We start from the raw sequence: 27432 nt of genomic DNA, 5'->3' as shown, positions 1-27432 counted from the left end.
GACCGACATGTTAAGTGAACTTGCTCAAGGTCATGGCCAGTGGGCGAACGGGGATTCGGTTTGGCGTCAAAAGGCCTAGGTTTATCTGCTTTTTCCACTGTAGGCAGCTTATTTGAGTCAGCATTCAAAATGTGGATAGCTAATAAAAACTCCTACTGAAGTTCCAAATACCAAAGGACACACTGTGGCCGAGTTAATCACAAAAGGCTTTTCCATCTGACCTGAGACAACAGGGAGCCAGACCTGCAAGGTTTTTTCCTTCCGTGAAGCCGCATGGTGTCTTCGGCATTTAGGAACTGCAAATAAAAGAGAACCCCATCCTGTGTACAGAGCCGAGGCTGCAAACAGTGAAGAACAAATTTTCCCCCCCCGCAGCTGGTTATATAAAGCAGAGTTCTTGAACATGGGAGCCAAGAGCTATTTTGGGGTCATCAAAGGTTTATGATTGTCTGTCATTTACCTTCCACTTTCACTCTTTCCCCATTGGGATGGGGAGTTGTGGATGATGAAATTGAGATACGGAGAGGGACACAGTACAAGACTTAAGTGGAGTTTGCTTTCAGACAATTAAGAATGATTTTTAAACGCTGTCAGTATTGTTCTAGTGTTATCTGGACAATAAACATTTTTTAAATTTTTTATTTTATTTTTATTTATTTATTTTAATATTTTATTTATTTATTTGACAGACAGAGATCACAAGTAGGTAGAGAGGCAGGCAGAGAGAGGGGGAAGCAGGCTCCCCACCGAGCAGAGAGCCCGATGTGGGACTCGATCCCAGGACCCCGAGACCATGATCTGAGCTGAAGGCAGAGGCTTAACCCACTGAGCCATCCAGGTGCCCTGGACAATAAACATTTTTTACACAAAATTCCGAGAAAACCCACTGGCCAGTCTTTATAGTTTGGCGAAACTGTAGTATTCCTAGTTCTGTAGTATTCCTACCTCCTAGCGCTGGGATCAGAAATAGGACACCCACATGATCCCCTAACTGTACCTTCACAGATTTTTGCTGAATGCGGTTCTTTTTCTTGGGAAACATAATTTAATCTAAGGTACATCTGATTTTATGTGTTCAGTATGATTGTTGGTAATTCACTTGCATGAATGAGATGCTGAAGTAAACACATTTAGTCTCCGTTACGCGTGTTTAGGTCACCCACTTTGCGGGTATTATACAGCAATACTGACCTTATTCATTGATACACTACACGTATATTCTTTTAAAATATTAGGACTGTTCGTTTTTCTAATTACAAAGTAATACAAGTTCAAGCAGAAAGTTTGAAAAACACACAAAATATAAAATTGGCTACAATTTCACCACTTGGCAACACTAAGGTTGACTCTGTAGGATGTGTCTCTGCAGACAGGCGTCCAGCCTCGTATCCAGCCATCTACTCCCCTAACATCCTCTGTGTCTAGGCACAGTTTCAAACTGTGCCCACTGTTTTATTCTCGTTTTCACTTAGAAAGATGTGGTAAATGTTTCAAAAGTCTATAATCAGACAACGTTATTACTGCATTGGAGAAAGGGACATTGTTTATTTAATCAGTTTCATAGTATTCAATGTTTTCCATTGGCTTTACACTTGTTTTCTTCTTTTTTTGCCGATACAGATGTTGTGGTGAGTGCCTTGTTCCTCCATTTCTGCGTGCTTGTTTGATTACTTCCTTAGGACAAATTCCTAGAAGTGGAATTACTGGATCAAAGAGAAAGCATATTTTTAAGACTTTAAAAAATATTTTGCCAAATTGTTCTCCAGAAAGCTGATTCCAATGTTGCTCTCCCACTGGCAGCATATGAGGAGGCTTTTCTATAGGAAAGCTGCAATTTCTAGTTCAGATCCTATCTGTGACCCGTTTTCCCCACCCCCCACTTTCCTAGGCTGTCACACTAAAGGAATTTAAAACAATTTTAAAATAAGCTTAAGCAAAAAGTAATTAGGCAAGAAAATCCGACACAAATGCTAGTCTATTCTAAAGCCAAAATAAATGACTTTGGGATTAAAATTTTTTTCTGGAGTAGCAAAGTTAATCATACTCATTTACACAGGTACTTGGGAGTTACCCATAAATCCTACCTGAGTTTAAAAAAAAGAAAAGATGATTCTTCTTTCATTCTTTACCCTTCCCCGCCCCCCAAAAAAGAAAAACAAAAGGAAAGGGAAAAAGAAAGATGAGAGTTCTTTGTCTTCTACTTGGAGTAACCCTGGAGCTTCCATTCTCTGTCAGAAAGGTACTGGACCTTGAAGGTCTGGTCCTCTAGTCTCTGCACTAGTCTTTACCTAAAGCCTGTTCATCACTGAAAAGTGAAACAGAATTCTAGAAACTGCATGTAGATATCCTTCATGAGGCTGTTCAGTTCCTGTAGCCCAGAACAGTGTCTGAGAAATGGGAAGGCACTCCATAAGGCCATCTTGAGCTTGAGGCAAGAAGTCAGGATTGACCTTACACAAGGCCTGGCAGTCTTCCTCCACCCGTGGGCCTGGGGGTGGCATGTTTTGTACAAGATCTAAAAGGCCATTTCTTCCCCCTGACTGGCCTAGTTGTGTCGGAATACTTGTATCTGGGAGAAAAAACTCTGTTTGGTCCTTCCTTGTCACCACTCATTCTCTAACTTGGTGGATGCTTACTGAGTATCTATGACATGCCAGGATCAGGCTGGGTTCTTTAGCTACGTACTTCTTCATCTTACTTTAACTGTGATAAAATACCCATAACATGTTCACCTTCAGCATGTTAAGCACACAGTTCTGCGGCCTGCTGTATTTACAGGTCATGCTACCATCACCACTCTCCACCTCCAGTTTCTTTAAAAAAAAAATTTTTTTTTAAAGATTTATTTATTTGACAGAGATCACAAGTAGGCAGAGAGGCAGGCAGAGAGAGTGGGGGAAGCAGGCTCCCCGCTGAGCAGAGAGCCCGATGCGGGGCTCAATCCCAGGACCCCGAGATCACAACCAGAGCCGAAGGCAGAGGCCCAACCCACTGAGCCACCCAGGCACCCCACAACCTTCAGATCAAATACATTCTTCTTTGGGGTGCCTGAGTGGCCCAGTTGGTGAAGCATCTGCCTTTGGATCAGGTCACAATTGCAGGGTCCTGGGATCGAGCCCCATGTCCAGCTCCCTGCTCAGCGAGGGAGTCTGCTTCTCCCTCTCCCTCTGCCCCTGCTCGTGTGCACCCCCCCTCTCTCAAATAAATAAATAAAATCTTTTTAAGAATAAAAATAAATTTAAGAAATACATTCTTATTTAATATGTTCAACACTAAGAGACATGTTTGCCGTGCACACCAGACTGACAGGTCCTCGAGGAGCTCGAAAATGGGTTGGTTGATTAGATAAACGAAGAATGTCAGGACTGACATCCTCATTTTTCAGACAAAAAAAACGATTCTAAAGATTTGTGTAATTACTGGAGATCCGGGGCTAACGAGTGGCAGCGTCAGGATTGGAACCCAGAACCGGGAATTGACTGCAAAGTCATGGCTTTCCACCATGGCAGCTGCCTCAGCTCGTGCAGGGGACGCTGCTCTGATCCCGCGAGTTCTCCAGGAGCCTGAGCACAGTGCAGAGAGTCTGACACTTAAACACTCACTGCAAAAGATACCAAATCCTGTTCAGGTTCTGGAAGCCAGTCACAACTCCAGATTATATCCTTATGCTTAGCCAGCAGTTCAGACAAAAGCACACCTAATACCGTACTCCTTTCACATTTTAACTGGAGTATCTAAGGTCTTAGAGAAAAGCTTTCTTGGAGCACAGCAGGACAAAACCCTTTCGTTTGTAAGATCTAAGAGCACCGGCAGAAGACACGAACGTACGTTCAGGGTACACTGGTGCCAGAGAGCACTGACAGCAGCAGAAGCGGCCGTGGCTCACCTCCTGCCGAGCTGCTCAAAAGCGTGGCACTGATAGATATTTCTAGAACACAGTGGTTTCTCCGCGAAACTCTGTTTAAAGAACAAAGATGCGTACCCATCCATTCAACACCCGCACTTTGCCCTGAGTTCCGCGCCTCGGCTGGGATTCAGTGAGGGCGCAGGCCCCCTCTCTTGGTTCTGTCTGTAGGGCCCGGAGCTGCCATAGCTTGTATCTGGGCCATCACCCTCCCAGGACTGGCCTGCTGTGTCTGTACTGAAATTAGCCCAAGTCTCAGAATCATTTAAATCCTGAACACCTCAAGTCCAGGACAGGAGTATACTACAGGCTCAGCCAAATGCATTCCTTCAATGGGCCCCAGGGGACTGCCCATCCAGGTTCTGCCTGAACACTGAGCAAGTAAGTTCCTCTTAGGCCTTTTATCCCAGTGTTCATCCGTTTCCTGTTACACTTGCGTGACACTGGCCAAGTGCCACCTAGTGGCCAAATGAGGAACTGCACGTTGAGACTGAACGGAAGGTGAGAGGCTGAACGAGTGTGTGTGTGCACATGTATCAACCATGTAGCCTAGATTAAAAAAAAAAGAGAATTTATTTATTTATTTGTCAGAGGGAGAGAGAGAGAGAGAGAGAGAGAGTGAGCCGGGGGAGCATCAAGTAAAGGGACAGGGAGAAGCAAGCTTCCCATAGAGCAGAGAGCCTAATGCGGAGCCTGATCCCAAGACCCTGGCACCATGACTTGAGCCGAAGGCAGACACTTAACCTACTGAGCCACCCAGGTGCCCCGTCCTAGATTTTTTAAACCATTCTAATTTCAGATATTTTGTTAAACCACCCCAATAGATGCACTCAGATTTTGTTGTAGAAAATATGATCACAATGCCTATGAGGTTATAAAGTATCTTATTTTGGCTGTAAATTATTGGACAATTCCCAGTAGTCTATAAAAAGGACTACAGTCATTCAGAAAAATAACTAACTTCAATAAAAAGTTTTGTGTTTTTTTTTTTTTTTTAAAGATTTTATTTATTCATTTGACAGAGAGAGATCACAGGTAGGTAGAGAGGCAGGCAGAGAGAGAGAGAGGAGGAAGCAGGCTCCCTGCTGAGCAGAGAGCCCGATGCGGGACTCGATCCCAGGACCCTGAGATCATGACCTGAGCCGAAGGCAGCGGCTTAACCCACTGAGCCACCCAGGCGCCCCTGTGTTTTTTTTTTTTAAATAAAAACATAATTCAGGGCACCTGGGTGGCTCAGTCGGTTAAGGAACTGCCTTCGACTCAGGTTATGATCCCAGAGTCCTGGGATCGAGCCCCGCATCAGGCTCCGTGCTCCTTGAAGAGCCTTCATTCCCCCTCTCCCTCTGCCTGCCATTCTGCCTACTTGTACTCTCTCTCTGTCAAATAAGTAAATAAAATCTTTTTTTTAAAAAAAAAACACATAATTTGCTAACATTTTCCATTGGCTTCAGGCAGGGTCATATACACATGGCAGCCCAGATATGGCCACTGGGGGCTCCTTCAGTTGGCTACTCTGTCCTTTGCGATGCCTCCATCATTTTGAGAGCACGTCCTTACTTTCTAGGGCCACAAGATATTCCAGGTTAATCTCATGTTTTTCTCCATACCTGGAACTGATCGTGTCTCCAAAGAGCCCGGGTTGTTTTTAGAGAAGTCTACTTCTTACCATTCTGTACTCACTAATCTTTCACTAATGAACACTTGATCTGTTTCTAGTTTTCACTATCATAAACAATGATGCCATGAACATTCCTTGAAAGGAATCTTAATAGGAAAAAAGGCCGAAAAATGGGGGGAGGGAAGGGTGGAGGAGAAAAACAAATTAAAATGCACTAATTCAGTTTTTATTTTGGAAAGAAAATGCTCCAAATGCCAAAACCCTGCTTCCAAAGAGAAAGGAGATCATTTTAGACAATCTATAATTAAAATAGAAAAGTACTCATTTTATATATTAGCAGATATGTAATATTTGTGCCAAAGAATCAAATAATAGTTACTATGGAAACCAACATCTGGGGTCGTATGAATAACTCATTTACAGCACTACATGAATGCTTTCTTTTATAGATTATAGGGCTTTTATATTTAAATTTCACTTCCTTTTCATTTGGTGTCTGCTTATTTTCTCAGTTTTCTCTACTTCCCCTCTTCTCAGATGTGTAGTGTGTCCAAGACTTACCAGTGGGTATTTTTAGACTGGTGATGCTTTAGAACATTTTCTTAAATCAGCGTCAGGGGAGAACAGTTTAGTCTTGGCTTGAACGCTGTGAAATGAATACAAATTTGCCTATTTAACCAGCTGCAGCCCTGAGACAGACTGTATTGTGCCTGCTGTAGACCAGAACGTCAAATGTGCTATATTTACAGCAGTAAAACCCCTTTTCACTGATTTCTCATCCAATCCTCATGGGGAGTCAATCACCAGTGTAGAAAGACCAGTGATCACAAAGCTGACAACATGCAAGACACTCCTCTCACGTATATCAAAGATGGGAGGGAGACACTAAGAGGGTGTCACAAGATGACCTTAACACAAAGATGCTCGGCGTCCAGGTTTGGTTACCAAAGGAATCAATCCAAGAAGGCAGTCTATTTATAGTCTGTTAACTCCTCCGCAAGGTCCCCTGGCAGGAAGCCCACAGGACCAATGTCATGGCGATGTGACATCACATCTAATGTTGACCTTTTCCAAAATATTTATACCCTATGATGAGATTATTCTTAATTAACCAATCCTCTCCAATCACCCTAATAGGTGATAAAAAAAAAAAAAGCATGAAAAATCCACTGCAGAGTAAAGCACCCACCATAAAATCACACAGATCTGGGTCAATGACCATTGCTGTGTACTGCTTTGGTGACAACTGAAACCTACTTGACTTTCAGTTCCCCACTGATAGAAAGCTCTCGCCAAGACACTCCGCCCTCCCCCCACAACAGGACCCAGATAAAGCCCAACCCACTCATTCTGTGCTTCTAAAATAAAAGTACCTTTCTGAAGATGAGCTGTTTTTAGATAGAAAGGATTTTGCTTGACACCAGAGAATTTTAAGGGAGGGGTTATAATTTTCCCCCTTCTAAAAGGGAAAATAGAAGTGCTTTTATTAAAGTGGCACAGTCATCTTTTCCCTCTGGCAAGTTGGTCAATAATGACTAATGGTCAGAGAAACGACTCCTTTCAGACAAGCACTCCATTCTGAACGCCTGACTTCCAGATTTCATCTGGTCGAAAGACTCATAACCTAGCTCACAAGTAAGAATCCACTTTTAAGTGAGAGATCTCTCTCAGAAAGAGAGTCTCTTTCTGAGAGAAAATAGCCAGGTACTATGGATATATAAAGAATGTGCCCAGAGAGACAGGCACCGGTATTAGTCAAAATAGGTATTTTAAAACATAGCACACATATTTTTTTTTCTGTCCCCAAAGAAGTGTATGAATGTCACCGAGTGTTAGTTTTCCAGTCATTTTTCAACAGGCCAATTACTAAGATGGGCAAGAGGAACAAAGGCTTCTTCATTCCTTATTTCAAAAACAAAAAACTGTAAGCTGGTCTTCAAGTTAAAGGGGTCCTTCTGTGCTCCCACTGAAATATACTGACTCTAACATGACATAAATAAGGTCTAAGATTAATTATAAGAGTTGTCAAGTCTCCTCTCATATTCCTGGAGAGAAAATACGCTCTGGCTTGAGAAAAAGGACAACAGTATGAAATGCAGAACTAGGTACGTTTACAAGCCAATCAATGACAGGTTCTCAGCCCTGGTGAGGCCTGGTGAGTTTGGCGAGGCTACCGATTTGCCGATACAGCCCTAGGAAGAAAGCGGTTACTCTGAGTCAGTAACCCTACTGAGTAACAATAAAATAAGTAACCCTTATTTTCTTCAGCTAACCTTGAGATTTGGAAACCCCATATAATGAGCACATAATAAAAACCTATGGCGTATGTCTGGGTAACTTTAATTTCTAAGTTATTAATATTATGATCCGGATTCTGCAGCTAATTTAACAAGGTGACATTTGCTCCACTCTGCCCTGCTAAACTTCTAGAAGTTTTGAGAGCTCTGTCTCTTCTTCAGCCAGCTTTAACAGCAGCGACTACCCAAGGTTATAGAACCCAACTGAACTACCTAACTTGGCTCGTACGAAAGCCTTAGCTCATTTAAGTGTTACATATAGTGAAATCTAGCAGCTAGAACTATAACCTTTATAGGCTGAATACAGAAGGTAAATCTCAGAGACAAAATGCACTCCAGCTCCAAGGTCGACTTTTGTCACTGGCTTCCCTCTCATTCTGTGTTCCAACCCATCCCTTCCTTGGCCTCCTACTTGAGATCTCCGCCTCTCTCCATGTCTGTCCCCTGTCCCTTCTCACTCCATGTCTGTCCCCTGTCCCCTCTCGGCCCATTCTTGCAAATCTCCACTCCTTCAGCTACATCCTTTAAAATCTCCAATTTTCCCTCTTCTCAGCAACTGTGTCTCTAGGGCTCTTCCTCTTTTTACTGGTTTCCCCTGAGCTATCAAGACCCTGATCTTCTGATCGCCTTTCAGGGCCTGTCGGGGTGATTCCAGTTCATCCAGAATAAATAGGTGTCCTGGCATTAACCATAAGCTTTCTGAGACTAAAAATAGCCAAGTTCCACGTTTCAACATAGTACAAGACAAAAGATGGTACAATGGATAATAATTCCCCAAGAAGCAATATACAGTCACATCTCCTAACATCGCTAATCTGACTCCTAGGTTTGTAATTCTTGACCATTAATACAAAGATTCTTTAAGCGTTAGTTAATAACCTGTTAAGAAAGCATAGCTCCCTAATTAAGTGGGAAGTCAAAAGTTCAGCAAGGATTTAGTGACTGGCTTCTAACAAATGAATTATGGAAAAGGAAAGATATATAGTGGGTAAACCTGACAGACACCACCTTGACCAAGTGATCAAGGTCACCATCAGCAGTACTGAGCCGGGCTATCAGAGCACTTACCACCTGGAGTCTTCCCCCAAATCTGTAGCCCTGGGCGCCTGGGTGGCTCAGTGGGTTAAGCGGCTGCCTTCGGCTCAGGTTATGATCTCAGGGTCCTGGGATCGTGTCCCGCATCGGGCTCTCTGCTCAGCAGGGAGCCTGCTTCTCTCTCTCTCTCTCTCTCTGCCTGCCTCTCCATCTACTTGTGATCTCTCTCTGTCAAATAAATAAATAAATAAAATCTTTAAAAAAAAAAAATCTGTAGCCCTGGTGTGATCACGAGAAAACACCCAAAAACCCGAACCAAGGGAAGTCCTACAAAATACCTAACCAGTACATCTCAGAATTGTCAAGGTCATGAAAAATAAGGAAAAACCAGGAAACTACCACAGATAAATGGAGATGGGACAGGAGGTGATGTGGAATCCTGGATTGGAAAGAGAGACATGAGTGGGAAAACTAGTGTGGTCCTAATGAAGTTTGTAGTAGTTGATTCCATACCCCCCCCCCTTTTTTTTTGGTTTGGGTTTCTTTGTGAAAAGAAAGCTGAGTAAAGTCTGGAGTTTTTGAAAAAAAGTAGTAACGCACCCATGCTAATTTTTAGTTTGGCTGAACGGACCAGGGCTGTATAAGAGGTTATTCAGCAAGAGAAATGCTAAGATGCGCTGGAAAGCAGAGGACCTCACAGTAGAAGGTGTAGGTCTTGGCTCTTGCACTACTGGTCATATAATTTCCGACAAATCACTCTACCTCAGTAAGTCCCCACTTCCTTACCAGTAATATGTGCTTCCTATTTGTACCTCATAATTTGTGAGATTAAGGGCTCTATTAATCAAGGTCCAGTTAGAAAATAGAAACCACACCAGTTATTTTAACAGAATTTAAGATAATGCACTGGTTCAATGGGCATTAGAGAACAAAACACACACACACACACACACACACACACACACACAAGAAGGGGACCCTAAGCTGACAGAGAGTGACCTCAGGAAGCAGCTCCCTCCCCTCCAGGGTTGGGGAGAGGTGGAGGTTATCTGATCTCAGACACCAGATGAACCTGGGACTCGGAATTTCTCTTTTCCTTTTTAAGTATAGTTGATAGAAACTGAAGACGACACAGACCAATGGGAAGACAAATGTTCCATGCTCGTGGATTGGAAGAATTAACACTGTTACAATGTCCGTATTACCCAAAGCAATCTACCAATTTGGCACAGATCCTATTCGATTTCTGAGGGGGACCCTTCTGCTCCCACACCCTTCCAGCACCTCCCGTTGGCGGAGTCTGGCAGCACTGCGGGTCATGGGGAAATGGGACCCCTGGGCCCCAGCCCCAGCATCTGGGAAGGTTAGAGGCCGGCAGACAATGGCTTAGCTATTAATTATGAAATAACTTTGGAGACCATGACCTCTGCCCATGGGTTCTTATTATTATCATTACTTCTGTGAACGGCTCAGGCCACCCGTGCTCTGCTCTTTTCTTTAAACATATGTTAAGGTACCGGTTAGCTGAGGATATACACTCATGGTGTTTCCAGCATTTAAACTGTGAATAAACAGAAAAACGGCTAGGGACTACGTTCTCTTCTTGTATGATAGCAACCTTTATGCAAAGCTCATTAATCAGTGCTGCCTTCTAAAGACTGACTTCTGTGATGACTGAGGCTGCCATCTGACCTGATGGGCTCGGCAAGGCCATCTTACAGGTGGCAATAGGGTGCTTCTTGGGGACGCTAGTCTGAACATGTAGCAAACTGTTATTGGACTCAGGAATCTTTGACTTTTATAGAATTTGTAGAAGAGTTTCATTATAAATTAAGGCCACCATGCACCTCTTTAAAATCTTGAAAAAAACTAACCAAATTTTTCTTTGAAATGCAACAGCAGTAAGCATAGTTTCCCGTAAGGCGGCGTGTCCAACGACAACAGGAAACAGGGGTGAGAGTGTACCCTGAGCTCCAGTATGTTTCAAAGAAATTTCGAGGAAATTCCTACAACACAGATGCTTTAGTTTCACTGCCGAATACCACAGCAGATTTCTGTGTGCTGGTTTGTTAAGAAACGGCACTAGCCAACAAACCACAAGTTCAAGTGTTGTAGAGGCACTTTCCAAGTCAGCAAACTTATGTCATAAAGTTCCTTTCTCAGAGCTTCTGTGAAACTGTACAACGCGTGTATCATGTCCTCCCCGTGTGTGCGCATGTGTTTGATCTTCCTGTGAGATTATAAACTTAAGGGGAAAAATTCATGTTGCACTTGTCTTCGTATCACCCAGAGTGATTAGACCAGAACATGGAGAAGACCGGAATAGGTATGAATACATCAGCGAGGTCTTCATAAGAGCATAGAAAGGGCCCATGATGGCTCTCGGGATCCTACCTGCCCCTCAGGCTAAGTGGCAGGCTAGCACCGAGAGTGTTCGCAGAGTAACTAGAAAATACACGCCGCCAAGTGTTTTTTAATAAACTTTAAAAAACTTAACTTTAACTAGGAGCTAAAAGTAGAGAATGGAAAAGAGACTATTTAATAAAGTGATGGCAACACCAGGAGCTAGAAGACCCCGTTTCAGGCCTTGATTCTTGCATTTACTGATCAGTGAGACCTCGGGGGAGTAATTTATCGTTTCTGGGTATCAGTCTCCTCATCTGTAGAATGGGAGTTACAGCCCTCGTCTATCTCCGAGGGTAATTAAAAATCAAATAAGAAATGTTTTAAGGTTCATACAGTGCTATGAAAATATTGGTGATCATCAGTGATCACTTGTGATTTTCATTAGTGATAACACTATCTTCTTTTTTTCAAAAAGATTTTATTTATTTATGAGAGAAAGAAAGAAAGAAAGAGAGAGATACAGTAGGGGGAGGGGCAGAGGGAGTGGGACAAACCGCCTCCATGCGGAGTGCAGAGCCCGATGTGGGACTCGGTGTTAGGACCCTGAGATCATGACCTGAGCTGAAACCGAATCCCATGCTCAATGGACTGAGCCAACCAGGTGCCACAATAACACCATCTTCTTTAGAGAATTCTACCTGTAATACAGTTGCAAATGCAAGAAGACCTCAGATTTGAGCGGGCTCATGGCCAGACCCCCTGTAATAAAGTGAGTCAAATCAATGGGGCATGAAGGGAACAAATGCTGTTACAACTTGCTCAATGCAGGATTGCCATAAACGTTTAATTTGTAAACAAAACAAAACAAAACAAAACAACAAAAAAACCCCTCAATATCTGGGGTGCCTGGGTGGCTCAGTGGTGAAGCATCTGCCTTAAGCTCAGGTCATGATCCTGGGGTCCTGGGATTGAGTCCCGCATCGGGCTTCCTGGTCAGCCTGCTTCTGCCTCTCCCGCTCCCCCTGCTTGTGTTCCCTCTCTCGCTGTCGCCCTCTGTCAAATAAATAAATAAAATCTTAAAAAAACAGAAAACAAAACTCAGCATCTGCGAACCGCAGTAAGATGAAGCCCCATGAAACAAGTATGCCTGTATTTAGAGAAATGAACGTATGAATCATACATTAGCAATTAGGTAAATCTTGCTTATCTGTGAATCCCAAAGCACCTGGAGTAAACAGCATTAGGATGTATCTCATTTTGTTGTGACCCAGGAGAGCTGCTGCAAATCTGCCACGTGCCCTACCGGAATTCAACCTCTCCGGGACAGCAGGCTCTTGGGGAGACATAGAAATTCCTACCACGGTGACTGGAAGGCTCTTTTGAGGTTCTCAGCTTATGACTGGAAGATATGGGAGAAGCAGTGGGAGATACTCTGTAGTGTGGAACAGGAGGTAAGCAAGGTTGCGGCCCTGGCGATCTAACAACCAGGACTTCTACGACATGACCCCGAACAACCCACGAGCCACTGAGGAAAACCAAGCACAGGACCGCACAACCTGTGTCCTTGCAGGGAGACACGCGCACCTGCTGCTGGGGAACTGGGGTTACTGAAGGCGGCGGAGGGTTGCCCATGCATTGGTCAGGCTGCCCTGCACCCCATGAAGCACCCCTGTGCACCCCAGCTCTGCAACTCTCTCCGTGGTGCCTGCCCACGGGCAGGGGCTCCCTGAGCGACGCTGAGAGCAGGCCTTGGAGACAGCACTGGCATGTCTATCAACCACGATTCCTTTCTCTCTTTCTTTTTAAAGATTTTATTTTTATTATTTATTTGAAAGAGAGAAAATGGGAGTGGAGTGAGGGGCAGAGGGAGAAGCAGACCCCCTGATGAGCAGGGAGACCAACATGGGGCTTGATCCTGGGTCGCCCTGGGATCATGACCTGAGCCAAAAGCAAATGCCTAACCGACTGAGCCACACCCCCGCCACTGCTCCATTTTTTTCTTCTTTTTTAAAGATTATTTATTTATTTATTTGTCAGACAGAGATCACAAGTAGGCAGAGAGGCAGGCAGAGAGAGAGGAAGGGAAGCAGGACGTAGGCCCCCCGCTTTTTTAAAAGTCAGGTTTATTGGGGGCTCCTGGGTGGCTCGGTGGGTTATGCCTCTGCCTCTGGCTCAGGTCATGTTCTCAGGGTCCTGGGATAGAGCCCCACGTTGGACTCTCTACTCAGCAGGGAACCTGCTTCCCCCCTCTCTCTTCCTGTCTCTCTGCCTACTTGTGATCTCTGTCAAATAAATAAATAAAATCTTAAAAAAAAAAAAGTCAGCTTTATTGAGATCTAATTTACATGAAAAGAAAATTCACCATTTTTAGTGTACAGGTCTTTGAATTCTGACAAACACATACAGCCATGTCATCACGATCATAATCAAGGGACAGAACACTTCCATCACCCCTAAACGTTGCTTTAGGTCCTTCTGTAGGCAGCCCCTCCCTGCACCCCAGTCCTGGCAACCACGGATCTGTTTCCTAGTCCTATAGTTTTGCCCTTTCCAGATTGACAAGACACATTCTTCACAATGCTTACATAAAATACCCAAAGGCCTCTGTCCGCTCCCACACAACACTGTGTGCTCCGTTGCCACCCGAGCCTCTAGTGCATGTTAAGAGGGGAGAAGCCAGGATCGAGGGTTCGAAGGGCAACAAAATTCACTAGGGCTTGGGATGCCAATACACCCTCTCCTGAAAGCAGGATACATCCGGGTGAGATGGGAGCAGCTCTTACAAGTCCCCAAACAGACCTCATTTTATTTTATTTTTTTTAATTTTTATTTTTTTAAATTTATTTTCAGCATAATAGTATCAGGCCTCATTTTAAATCATCCCTGTGTAAACATCCTAGTTTCCTCTTCCATGATGGTACGGCACAGGACAGAACTTGATTTCCTTACAGGTTAGATGCGCTTCTGGTGTTAAAGGAAAACAGGAATTACAGTAGCTGGGGCTGAATATAGATGAATAAGAAAATTCTGTTAAAAGCTAAAAACTTGAAGTTTCAATAGGATGTTCTTCTTCCTGTCAGATCTGGCTTGACCTCACATTGAGTAATTCGAGTATCGCGAAATACTGGACTTTTACTGAATCCTGCAGGAAGCACTCAGAAGCTGTGCCGGGCTTCGGATAGGGTTCGGGTTCTCTATGTGACCTGAGAAAGCTGTTCACTAACACCACAATCACACTGTAATACATGAATATATCAGATCGCCACATTGTGCATCTGAAACTTACACAACGCTCTATGTCAATTATATCTCAATGAAAACACATAAGTTCAAAGAAAAAGAGACAGCGAAAGGCAAGCAGAGAGTGGGAAGAGACATTTGCAATATATTTATCTCAGAAAGAACTATTTTCTTAGTAGTTCCTTATAAAGAAAGAAAAAGCAGATAAACTAACAGAGAAATCAAAGAAGCTAACAAAAAAGATTTGAACTAGGGCGCCTGGGTGGCTCAGTGCGTTAAGCCTCTGCCTTCAGCTCAGGTCATGGTCCCAGGGTCCTGGGATTGAGTTCTGCATCGGGCTCTCTGCTCAGCAGGGAGCCTGCTTCCCCCCTCCTCTCTCTCTGCCTGCTTCTCTGCCTACTTGTGATCTCTGTCTGTCAAATAAATAAATAAAATCTTAAAAAAAAAGAAGAAAAGAAGAAAAGATTTGAACTGGTGCTGCACAGAGCAGTAGTAAACATGTGTAAGCGTGCTCGACCTCATGAATCATTAGGAAAATAAGAATTAATCCTACACACTCACCAGGATGAAAAAGATGGAAAATAGTAGGGACTGGGGACTCTGAACCATGCTGGTTGGAGGGAAATTGGTGTAATTGCAGTGGAAAGCTGCTCAGTGGTCTTGACAACAGCATACTCCCAAACTGAGGCAAGGCCAGTCCCAGGCACACTTGGAAGATGCCCGCATACACGTGGCCCATGAGATCCATACACCAGGACGGTCTCAGCAGCACTATTCATCCTAGCTCCACACAGCAGCATGCTGAAGGCTACAAACCGTGTGGGTGAACCGTGGGATACCACACACGGAGCACTGCACGACACAAAGAAACAATGACTCTACCTAATGAGACCAGCAAATCTCACAAACATTCCGCGTGAAAGGAACCAGATGTGAAAGGGCACATGTGTATGGTTCTGCTGACCTAACGATCAAATCAGGAGAGAAGACGGGATAGCGGTTACCCTGAGGGGTTGTGATAGGAAGGGGGATCTGGGGAGCTTATGGGGGTCAGGCCACATTCTAGTTCCTGATCTGGACACTGGTCATAGAGGTGTGTTTGCTTTGTGAAAAATCAAGTGTACGTGTAGGATCTGTTACTTTTCAGTGTATCTGTTATACATAAAAAAGTATCACTTTTATCTTTTAAAAAAGATTTTTATTTATTTGTTATTTGATAGAGAGACACAGCGAGAGAGGGAGCACAAGCAGGGAGAGTGGGGGATGGAGAAGCAGGCTCCCCACTGACCAGTGACCCTGATGTGGGGTTTGATCCCAGGACTCTGGGATTGTGACCTGCGTCAAAGGCAGATAGATGCTTAACAACTGAGCCACCCTGATGCCCCAAGTATTTTTTAAAAAGACTTATTTAATCTTTTAAATAAGATTTAAAAGATTAAATAAGGGGGGTGGGGGGGGGAAGGCTCCCTGCTGAGCAGAGAGCCTGACGTAGGGCTCGATCCCAGGACCCTGAGATCATGACCTGAGCCAAAGGCAGAGGCTTTAACCCACTGAGCCACCCAGGTACACACCCAAGTATCATTTTTAAAAAGGACAAGCCAGCCCTCTATAAATAGATCTAGAATGATCTCCTAAGATGTGCTACTCAATTAAAAAGCAAGGAGAGAAAACAAGCGAGAGCGGAAGTGAGAAGGAGCCGGGCAGTGATGCTCTCACACCTGTCGCCCGCCCTCACTGCAATTATGAACCAGGAGCCTCCTAGTTCAGGAAAGTGGCCCTGATTTCTTGTTCATCATACCACCACGGGGCCGTCAGCGGCCAGGGAGACATGGGCAAGGGCAGACAAAAGGCCAGGCCCCTTGCCTCCAGGCCGGGAGACTCTGCGGTACAAGCTGTACTCCGAAGCTCTCCCGAGGGACCAGGCTGAAGTGAGTTTCTGCCAAGACCACCTCGTTCGTTGTTCACTTTTGCTCCCCTGCCCCCATCTGGCTTCTGCTATTCCCATTCCCAGGAGAGCCTTCCTTCAACAAACAGCTCTCACAAAGATCTCCGTCTCAGGTTTGTTTCTGGAGAAGCCGGTATCTGCGGGTGGGATGTGGGTAGGTTACCCACCTGCCAGATGGCGGGGAGGACCCACCGCCCAGATGGTCCCTGGCGCGTCTCGGTGGTGGGACACGGGGCCGGGGATGCACAGGCTGGTTTACGGGGTCTGGTACAGGAAGTACAGGAGAAATGGAGACAGTAAAACTGTAGAAGTGGGCGGCTGTCATTAGGAGCCATCCATTCATCGAAAAGGGAAAAAGCCAGCCTCGGATACAGCAATCAACAATTTAAGGCCAACTATGACAGGCGGCCAGACTCCTGGGGCAATTTTCAAAGACAGTCATCTCTTACAGGCACGGGACCTCACTTTAAGGAGTGGCCACCCCAAAAAGAAGGCTGAGCTCTCAGCCCAGGTTAACAAAGTTGGGGCCCTGATGGGGAAAGAGTGGACTCTGGAGAAGGCTTGAGAACGGGATGCCTGTGTACATTCACTTGAGAACCACGAACCCCAGATTCTCTGGGCCTGCCACGTGGCCACTCCCTCTCCTGGGAAGACAGGGGAATCCCCTCTGAGGATGACACAAGGGTCTCAGACAAGTGCTTGACAAGACAGTGCCTGCCCTATAAAGGCGCTGCCCCACTTCCCGCCTGGCCACAGGCCATAATTACGGTCAAATCTTAGTATTACTCACCTGGGCCCTGCTAGGCCTGCTAAGAGGGGGGGAGTCATTACGCCAAAGGTACGCAGGTCCAGGCTAACACAGGCGCGGGTCAGAACAACACATGTGGGAGTGGTCTCAGGGTGCCGGCCAAGGGGTGTGGAGTATAAAGCCGGAGGAGGGAGAGCCTGCTGCTATGAGGACATATTCTCGTGACACAGAATTAACACCGTGGAAGGGCCCTGGGTCTAACATGGGCTGGGGAAGGTGGCCTCATGGGAGCTTAGAAAAGCAACGGACCACACTAACGGATTCCAGAATCTGGCACAGCAGTGGTTGGAAGGAAAGATCAAAAGGCTTAAAGAGTAGGCATGTGAGGATGTGTCCGCCACACAGCATGGGAAAACCCACTAGCAGGCCACGTCCTTTCGGGGGCCCTGGAAGACAGTCCGGCCGCCAACGCCCAGACTGCTGCTTATGCTGGTTGCCAACCTAAATCCTGCCTCACGTACCAGGGCCACGTCCTCATTCCCACGGCAACCTGAGTGAGACTTGCATCAAATCTCATGTGGCAGGAAGGCAGGCGAGGCCCCTCCATCTAGGCCTGGCTCCACAGCCCTCTGGATGGGAAGCTTTCATTAGAATCGTCTGGACCACACCGACCTCGTCTCGTTTAGCTGCCTCAGTGTCTTCCCTCCTCAGCCCCTCCTCCAAGATGTTCTCATTTCCTGGCTGTTGGAGAAGTTCCTTAGTTCAGGGACTGCATTTTACCTGCCTTTGTGTCTCTGGTGTTTAACATTAGCCTGGAATATCAGAGGTGTTCGATAAAACAGTAAACGAGGGGCATCTGGGTGGCGCATCCCCTGGGCATCAGATCCTGATCTCAGGGTCGTGAGACTGAGTCCCACTTCGGGCTCCGTGGTCAGTGTGGAGTCTGCTTGGGATTCTCTCTCCTTCTGCCTCTGCCCCTTCTGCTCTCTCTCTCTCAAAATAAATCTTTTTTATTTTAAATGGTAAATGAAAGGGAAAGAGTGATTGAGTCAATCAATCAAGGGTTTGTGTCACGGGGAGGGGAAAAAGATCCCACACTGGGCACAGCCTGATGATTAGTACAGAAAACCTTAGCCAGCACAGACGCCGGATTAAAGGTAAGAACAGAAAACGATTTCCTCCTTCTCCTCCTCTTCTTCCCTCTCCCTTTTATAATTCGTTCTCTTTTATAATCCAAACTGATTTTGAGATGCTTACGCAGAGACGGTAACCCACTGGAGGCTGACGGCTGCTAAAAACTCCTGTTCCTCCTCCGTCTCCAGCAGAGCTTCTTCTCCAGAGACTCTCTGTCCTCTCTGTCATTGTTTTGGGTCACATGGCAACCCCTTTCTATAGCTTTTCTTTTTAAGGTTTTATTTATTATTTTTAAAAGATTTTATTTATTTGACAGAGAGAGAGAGAGATCACAAGTAGGCAGAGAGGCAGGCAGAGAGAGAGGGGGAAGCAGGCTCCCTGCTGAGCAGAGAGCCCGATGCGATGCGGGGCTCGATCACAGGAGCCTGGGATCATGAGCTGAGCCGGAGGCAGAGGCTTAACCCACAGAGCCACCCAGGTGCCCCATTATTTAATTTATTTGAAAAGATTTTATTTATTTATTTGTCAGAGAGAGAGCACACACAACCAGGGAGCAGGGCAGGCAGAGGGAGAGCAAGAAGCAGGCTCCCTGCTGAGCACAGAGCCCGATGTAGGACTCGATCCTGTGTGGGATCTGGGATCATGACCTAAGCTGAAGGCAGACACTTAACCGACTGAGCTACCCAGTGGTCCCTATTTATTTATTTTAGAGAGAGGGAGAGGAAGAGAGAGAATCTCAGGTAGATTCCATGCTCAGCATGGAGCCCGACACAGGGTTCGATCTCTTGACCCTGAGATCACCACCTGAACTGAAATTAAGAGTCGGATGCTTAACCAACCGAGCCACTCAGGCGCCCCACTTTCTATAGATTCTTTCCATATAACCATACCCTGAAGTTTACACACCAGAGAGAAAACCTTGGTCCCTGTCTTACATCTCAAATTGAGGCAGTAGGTCTAATACGCAACGCCCTGTTTCCCTAGCAAGAGAGCACAAGCGGGGGCGGGGGGGGGGGCAATGCAGCACATTTAGCGAAAGGAAGGAGCAAATTTAGTTGATGTTTTTGTATTAAAAAAAGAAATCAAAGCAGTAGTTTCAAACTATCTTCCCCAAGATACTTATTAACGACAAGAAGAAAGACGGTAACTCACCATGCAGAAACCCGTGAGGAATTCTATCTCCAAAAAGCTATTGTTTAACCAAGTGATACGGATGCAGTCAGGGTAGGGCACAGGGAGAACCTCCCAGGCGCCCGCAATGCTCCGCTTCTTGATCTGGGCGGCCGGTACAGATTGTTTGTTTAGTTTCTTTAAACCGTAGATATATGGTTCATACACTCACACACAAATACTTCACAATTCTCAATGAAAAAATGAGAAGAAAAATAATAGAAAGTAAGTTAAAAGGAGTGGTTTAAAAAGAAAAAAAAAGAAAAAGACCAGGGGGCGGGAACAGCCATATCAAAGGGTCTGACTTCTGCAGCCACCCTTCCTGAGGTCTTTGTCACTAGAGACGTCAGGGTCGCACCTGGCTGCACTCGGTGACGTGGCTTGCTGGCCTCCGTCACACTGCTGCCTGCCCAGGGCCACAGGACCCCGTTCCTTTGTTGATTCACCTACTACAGAAACCCAACTCTGTAAAACAGAGGTGTCAGGTCAGAAAACTCCCAGAACAGAAGAGCAAAAATACCCTTTTCGAGCCAAGGAGCAAATTCTTGGACCCAACTACCTTCCAAAGTTGTCTTTTTACACTACAATTTATTTTCCAAAGGTATAGCTGACTTTGCACCGGCTGTCAAACAACAACAAAATATATTTATCTAACAACAACAAAAATATATATCTTTCCCGCTCTCCTTTAAAGGAACCAGCTTGGGGCGCTTGGGTGGCTCAGTGGGTTAAGCCTCTGCCTTCGGCTCAGGTCATGGTCTCAGGGTCCTTGGATCAAGCCCGGCATGCCTGCCTCTCTGTCTACTTGTGATCTCTGTCTGTTAAATAAATAAAAATAAAATATTAAAGGAACCAGCTTTTTTCTTGTTATCTCTGGATTCAAGAGTGAGTTGAGGGACGCCTGGGTGGCTCAGTGGGTTAAAGCCTCTGTCTTCAGCTCAGGTCATTATCTCAGAGTCCTGGGATGGAGTCCGCACGGGGGTGGGGGGGCAGGTCTCTGCTCAGCGGGGAGCCTGCTTCCCCCCTCCCCTCTCTCTGCCTGCCTCTCTGCCTACTTGCAATCTCTGTCAAATAAATAAAAATCTTTATAAATCTTTATATTTTTATTTATCTTTATAAGTAAAGATAAATAAATAAAAATATTTATAAATTTTAAAAAAAGAGTGAGTTGAAATTAACTCTAGAGGGGTACATTCCCGGCCCCTTGGTAAACCATGTGACTCTTGATCTCAGGAGCCTGAGTTCAAACCCTGCGTTGGGTGTAGCGTTTACTAAACAAACAAACTCCATCTAGAATAAAATCTACCATTTGATTATATTCTCTTGGTATTTGGAAATATGACAATGTTATCTTCACATTGCAAAATAATGTTTGTTTACATATGCAATATTTATTCACTATGTGGCAGGAAGCAACTTTCCCTAAAGAAGGCATTTGAAATAATTTCTTCATCTTTATTAAGTATGAAAAGTACTATAAATGGAATAAGTTTTTGGCAAGAATATAAAAATGAATTAAATTTCAAAACTGAAGTCCTACAATGATTTCATTTATATCATTTTCTAAAACTGGTGAGTCAAGTCTCTGTAAGCTGAGCCCTTTTATTCCCATGTGTGCAGGGAGAGTGAGTTATTTTATTCTTTAAAATTTATTTGAGAGGGAGCGAAAGTAAGGGAGATCAGAGGGAGAGCGAGAAGCAGACTTGCCATCAAGCAGAGAGCCTGATGTGGGACGCGATCCCAGGACCCTGGGATCATGACCTGAGTTGAAGGCAGATGCTTAAAGCACTGAACCACCCACGGGCCCCGAATCGAGTGTTTCTACACGTAAATCATTGTGTATTGACACCAGTGGGATGAAGCTACCTGGCTCCAGACCTCACCATGCTTATTCTGATCTTTTTATTGTTCTCCACAAGCCCCCAACCCCACTCAGGAGGCCACACCCTTCCTGTCGTTACTGTAGTAAACAACGAGACTGTTAGTTTATGAATTTCACCAACTTTCCTACTCCATGTATTTTCCTAGAACTGCCTCCTCCCCTGCTCAGCAGTAGTCCCTTTTCCTATTTTTACAGAAAATTTAAATGTTTCTGTTTTAAAAATAACCATGTGTTCATTAGGAAAAATTCAAATTCAAATGCATATTTATATAGAAGAATACAAAGTCAGAGGAGTCAGTGCCTCCCCTTGCTGACGTACGCTGAGTTACCACTGAGACAGGCTAAAATGCGTCGTTCTCAGACGTATTTTATGTACCTACAAATATAAACCACAAACATACGTATATCGTGACACACTGTTGTTTTGATCAGAAATGGAGTCAGATCCCACATTATACATAACAACTTGCTTTTTTCAGCAAACCATGTGGTCCTGGACATATTTTCATCTCAGTGGGTACAAATCTACTTTATTTTTGGCTGAATTATCAGTTCTTAGGGTAGACACACTATAATTTATTTAACAATTCCTGCCTGATGTGAGCAAAGCCCACGTCTGGTGTCAAGAGGAAATCAGCGTTGTAGCAGAACATAAAGGAAAGGACTGTGTTGCTCCTGTATACGGAGATTCAGAGAAATGAAGTCGCTTGAGCAAAAGGTCTGCATAACTAAAAATGTAAATACTGCCAAATTAAATGTCAAACACAGTTGTGGTATAATTTATAAAGGAAGGAAGAAAGAAGACAGCGTGCCAAAAGCAAATAACTCAACCTACAAGGCATGCCCACCCCCCACAGGAAAGAGGCATGTTCCTGCCTTGAGCTCTCCTATGTCCTCCTAAAAATTTGTATGTTGGAGGCCTAACCCGCAATGGGACTGTATTCAGAGATGAGGAGGTAATTTGGGTTAGATGAGGCCACAGTGGTGGGCCTCTCCAATGGGATTAGTGCCCTTACAAGGAGCCAAACGGGGAAAGCGCACTCTCTTTCCAGCATGGGAGGACCCAGTCAGAAGAAGACAGTCACTTGCAAGATGGCCCTCACCAGAACGAAACCTGCCAGCACCTTGATCTCGGCCTTCCCAGCTTCTAGAACTCTGACCAGTGAATACATGTTGTTTAGGCCCTGGTTTATGATTTTGTTTTGTTTTTTTAAAGATTTTATTTATTTATTTGACAGACAGAGATCACAAGTAGGCAGAGAGACAGGAAGAGAGAGAGGGGAAAGCAGACTCCCCGCTGAGCAGAGAGCCTGGATCCAGAGGGGCTGGATCCCAGGACCCCGGGATCATGACCTGAGCCAAAGGCAGAGGCTTAACCCACTGAGCCCCCCAGGCGCCCCAGTATCTTCTTTCTTAACTAAAACCAACCACTACCTAACTGGCCCCTCATCTCTTCTCTTTCCAATTCACTCTCTACGCCTTGAGGCACTTAATGTTCTGAAAGGTCAATCAGATCACAGTAGCTGTCATTAGAATCCTTAAAATGTATCTGCAAGGTAGGTATTTTTATAGATGGGGAAACTGAGGCTCACTCGTGGCCAAGACCTTAGCCAACACCATGAAGCGACTCAGAGGCAGAGCAACTCATGACTGTGACCTTCTTTACGGTCTTAACAAAGAAAGGCATAAACTTCTCAGTACAATTCCTCATGACCCTTCCCACGCGGGCCCAATTTGTCTTTCCAACCTCGCCTCCCGCAGCGCTGCTGGTGATCCAATCTGTACGGCCTCCTCACCATTCTGGAAGCCCAACAGGCACGTCTATGTCTTAGTTCTTCCTCACTTTGCTTGTTAATTCTGCCTTAATGCTCTTCCACGTGGGAAAGCCTGCTCAGCCCGCCTAGTCCAGAGCCGCCTCTCAGGGCCAGTGCCCTGGGGAGAAGGCGGCCTCACTCCTCTCCACTCTCAGAGCATTGTGGCCCCGTCTCTCACACAGTCCCATAGAACTTACCAGATCACAGGGGCAGTCACCTGCCGCATCCTACCATGAGCGCCTCAGGGCAGGGGCCAAGCTTTTTCCATCTTTGCAGTCCTGGTTGCTAGCGCAGTATTGGACTTGCAAATGCTTATCGAATAAATGAACGGTGCCATGACTGACATAAAGCTCTATGTGTGTAAAACTCTGCTTCACAGATGGATACACTGTCAGGTTCCTTTAAATAACTTGCTCTCGGGGCACCTGGGGAGCTCAGTCAACGAAATGCCGGCCTTCAGCTCAGGTCATGATCTCAAGGTCCTGGGATCGGGCCCCACATCGGGCTCCCGGCTCAGCAGCGAGTCTGCTTCTCCCTCTCCCTCTGTGGTATCTCTCGCTTTTGCTCTCTCTCAAATGAACAAAAAAATAATAATAAAGTACTTGTTCTCCCTGCACATATGGGAATAAAAGGACTCGAGTTACAGAGCCTTGATAGGGTATATCTCTATTAGGGGGAGATAACCCTAACCCTAACCCACCTGCGTGCACCTTGGCTCTGAAGGCCAGCTCAGCCGCCCTGGCTGCAGGGGCCATGAGGAAGAAGCCGTCCCAGCAGCCCAGGGACAGAACACACAAAATGATGTGGAGCACTGGGGGCTCCACTAAAACTCCACTGCTTTCCTCAAACGTGAGAGGATATGTCTGAACTCAGGAAGAGTTAAGGTCCCACTTGATTCTCAGTTCACTGAGCCTCTAAATAACTTAGAGTTTCAGTAGTAATTGACCTTGACTACAGAAGATCCTGCTCAGGAAAGGAGCAGAATATCAGCACTGGCTCTTCACCACCCAGGAAAAGGAAGGGTGTTCTCTAGTTAACATTTTGTCACTGGGATGCACAAACACAGCAATCTCAGCTCCTCTACATGCAGGGATTGGAACAGAAAGACCTCCAGAAGCCCTGTTTGCTACTTAAGACACTTACTTAAAGGCCAGTGAATGTTCTCTCCACCCGAAACTGTCAGTAGCTGCGTGAATAACCGACCCGACGGGGTAGCAATGTGGCCGCTGTCGCTCTGGGCTCCTTTTCATCCAGCAATTCCAAGGCATTTTTTTAAGCATTACATTCCTATAAAGTCAGAACTCTCCCCGTTTATACTGGGTAATTTAAGAGCCTTAGTGATAGATTTGCCAAGGCTGCAAAGTGTTTTATGGTAAGATGTAAACAAAACCTGAAATCTTGATCCCAGTCTCTCTTCAACCATCCTTTTTTTTTTTTTTTTAAAGATTTTATTTTATTTTTTAAAGATTGTATTTATTTATCTGACAGAGAGAGACAGCGAGAGAGGGAGCACAAGCAGGAGGAGTGGAAGGCTTCCCACTGAGCAAGGAGCCCGATGCAGGACTCGATCCCAGGACCCCAGGATTGAGACCTGAGCCGAAGGCAGACGCCTAATGACTGAGCCCATTCAGGTGCCACAAAGATTTTACTTATTTGTCAGAGAGAGAAAGAGAGAGGGAGCACACAAGAAAGGGGAGTTGCAGGCAGAAAGAGAAGCAGGGTCCCCACTGAGCAGGGAGCCCAATGCAGGACTTGATCCTAGGACCCCCGGATCATGACCTGAGCTGAAGGCAGACGTTCAAGTGACTGAGCCACCCAGGCGCCCCGGCCACCCTTCCATGTATATGCACACTCTGGTTCTTTGAATCTGACACTTAGGACTTGACACTAAATTTGACTTTGAAGGGTTACAGTAAGCAGTAGATTAGCAGGCCTCTGGTACAAACTACAGGCCGAGTGATACGTCTGCAGGAGATACTTTTTAGTCCGATCATTCAGAAATGACGGGAAAGACCACAGGTCCCATAAGCCAGGGAATCTATGGTATCTGCTTGATGCCTTTATTTATTTATTTTTTAAGATTATTTATTTATTTATTTGACAGACAGAGATCACAAGTAGGCAGAGGCAGGCAGAGAGAGAGGAAGGGAAGCAGGCTCTCCGCTGAGCAGAGAGCTCGATGCGGGGCTTGATCCCAGGACTCTGGGATCATGACCTGAGCGGAAGGCAGAGGCTTTAACCCACTGAGCCACCCAGGTACCCTGCCTTTATTTATTTATTTTTTTTAAGATTTTATTTATTTATTTGATAGAGAGAGATCACAAGTAGGCGGAGAGGCAGGCGGGGTTGGGGGGAAGCAGGATCCCTGTTGGGCAGAGAGCCCGATGTGGGGCTCGATCCCAGGACCTAAGATCATGACCTGAGCTGAAGGCAGAGGCTTAATCCCCTGAGCCCGCCCAGCGCCCCTGCCTGATGCCTCTAAAAGGCTGTTCTTTTTCCTCTGCAACCAGATGCCTAGTCATTCCCCCCAGGGACATGTTTCTAGACAGTGGAAGTCACTTCCTCGGAACTCAAGCTACAAGTCCATCCTCAATCTCTGGGCCACCCTCCCCCCCCCCCCCCCCCCCGCCTAGGGGGTGACATGCAGGAACAGCAAAACACAGAGGTCACAGCAGCAGATGGAATTACACACCACACGGCCGCTCTCTCAAGAGCTACTCCAAGAGAACACGTCCCTGCCACTAGGTCTACTTTTAGATCTCTCTCCGCATCTCACAGTTTGTACCTGATGACCTACGAGGACAGGCTCAGCGACATGACGTGGGCGGAGTTCCTGAGCTCACTGGCCCTGATGAGCAGCAACACAGAGGGCTTCGGCTCTGAGGCTGGGTTGCTAGGTTCAAATCCCGATTCAAGCGCTCACAGGCTTACTGATCTGCATCTACATTCCTCGTGCCCATGTTCCTCATCTGTCCAAGACGAACCTTCCTCAGCCGGGTGGAAGGACAAAATGAGACAACACAGACGAAGGGCTTAGAATGACCAGGCCTGGCAAACCAGAAGTGTTCAGCAAACGTGCGCTGTTCCGGTCACAGAGTAACGTGCAGGGAAAGAAAAGGGAAGGTGCTGCGTTCGCTCTGTGTAGTAGAGTTCGAGCTGCCCATCTGAAGTGACTCTGATGTGATGTCTTTTGGAAACATGGGCTCAGTACAGCATCAAGCATATTTAATGACGACCGCAGAGAAACAACAAAAAGTCCAGTGTTGATGCTCCTCTGGGAAAAGTCTCAAGTGTAAGGTCAAGGCTGCTTTCCAGGGCTTCGGGAGGAGCTCACGGGTTCACAGAGACGTGCGAACCAGGCAAGTGATGGGAGCGGTGCCAGCAGGCAGAAACCTCCAAACGACCCCAGAGAAGCATTTACTTGTTTTTAAATAATCTCTATGGCCCCCAAATTTCAAAATTAAAAACAAAAAAGAACCTGTTCTGACACTAGCGGGAAGGAAATGGAAAGGGAGTAACGGAAGCAAACGGCAAGCAAGCCCTCATAGAAGGAAGGGCCGCTTTCCATGCACCAGCGGACTCCCACCGAGGGAAGCAAAATCCTTAGCAGCTCTATGGAAAAAGAAAGATCCTTCTACTCTAATTGCTAAGGCAGAGTAACAAATCAAAGAGCGAACATTTGACGAGCATTAGTTGGCAGGACTAAACGTGAAGCAGAAAGGCTGTATATTGAAAGCACTCTTGGACGGTGAATGAGAGCAGGGGGTTGGTCACTCCGGATACAAAAGAAGAAAACAATGGAAACCAATCACCAAAAAATAAGATAAAATAAAATAAAATAAAAATATATATTTTTTTTCCCTCCAGGTCACTTACTGCCTAAAAATCTTCAATATTCCCCACAGCCTATAGGACAGAGTCAAAACCTCTGCAGGTAACGGAGCGCCCCGCACCTACCTTTGCAATCCAGTCTGGCCATCAGGAAACGTGCACTCCTGCCAGCCTGGCTTCTTTATTTGTTCCAGGGACAACAAACCACGCTCACTTCAGCTTTGTACCCCCAGCGCCTATCACAGCACCTGGCACACAGCAGTTGCTGATCCAACAACAATGGGGAAGCTTTTAGGCCCACGCTCTGCGCCTTGCTCCTGGAAAGCCCCTTCCCCACCCCACTGGCAAAAACCCAAGCATCTCCTCAGCCTCGCTGTGCACCAGCACGAGCCACCCACAGCCGCGGCGGCCGTCCCGGCTCCCGCTCCCACGCCCCGCACCGCCCCGTCCCTCAGACCTCTGTTGCTC

The 27432-nt window shown here is 45.8% G+C and overlaps 1 protein-coding gene across 4 annotated transcripts in view; it reads right to left on the bottom strand.

Moving 5' to 3' along the window:
• The window catches only part of RNF157 (ring finger protein 157), a 79142-nt gene that overhangs the window by 25840 nt on the left and 25870 nt on the right, over positions 1-27432 (bottom strand). For 3 of the 4 annotated variants that reach the window (XM_059150291.1, XM_059150292.1, XM_059150289.1), the window contains exon 3: positions 222-296. The exons of the other annotated variant lie outside the window; for it this stretch is intronic. In XM_059150291.1, coding sequence (XP_059006274.1) covers positions 222-296 — 75 coding nt within the window. The remainder of the gene's footprint in view (positions 1-221; positions 297-27432) is intronic. 4 annotated transcript variants of the gene reach the window in all.

Source organism: Mustela lutreola, chromosome 15 (assembly GCF_030435805.1).
Source record: "Mustela lutreola isolate mMusLut2 chromosome 15, mMusLut2.pri, whole genome shotgun sequence".
Classification (NCBI taxonomy): Eukaryota; Metazoa; Chordata; class Mammalia; order Carnivora; family Mustelidae; genus Mustela; species Mustela lutreola.
This window is presented reverse-complemented; position numbering and strand designations above follow the sequence as displayed.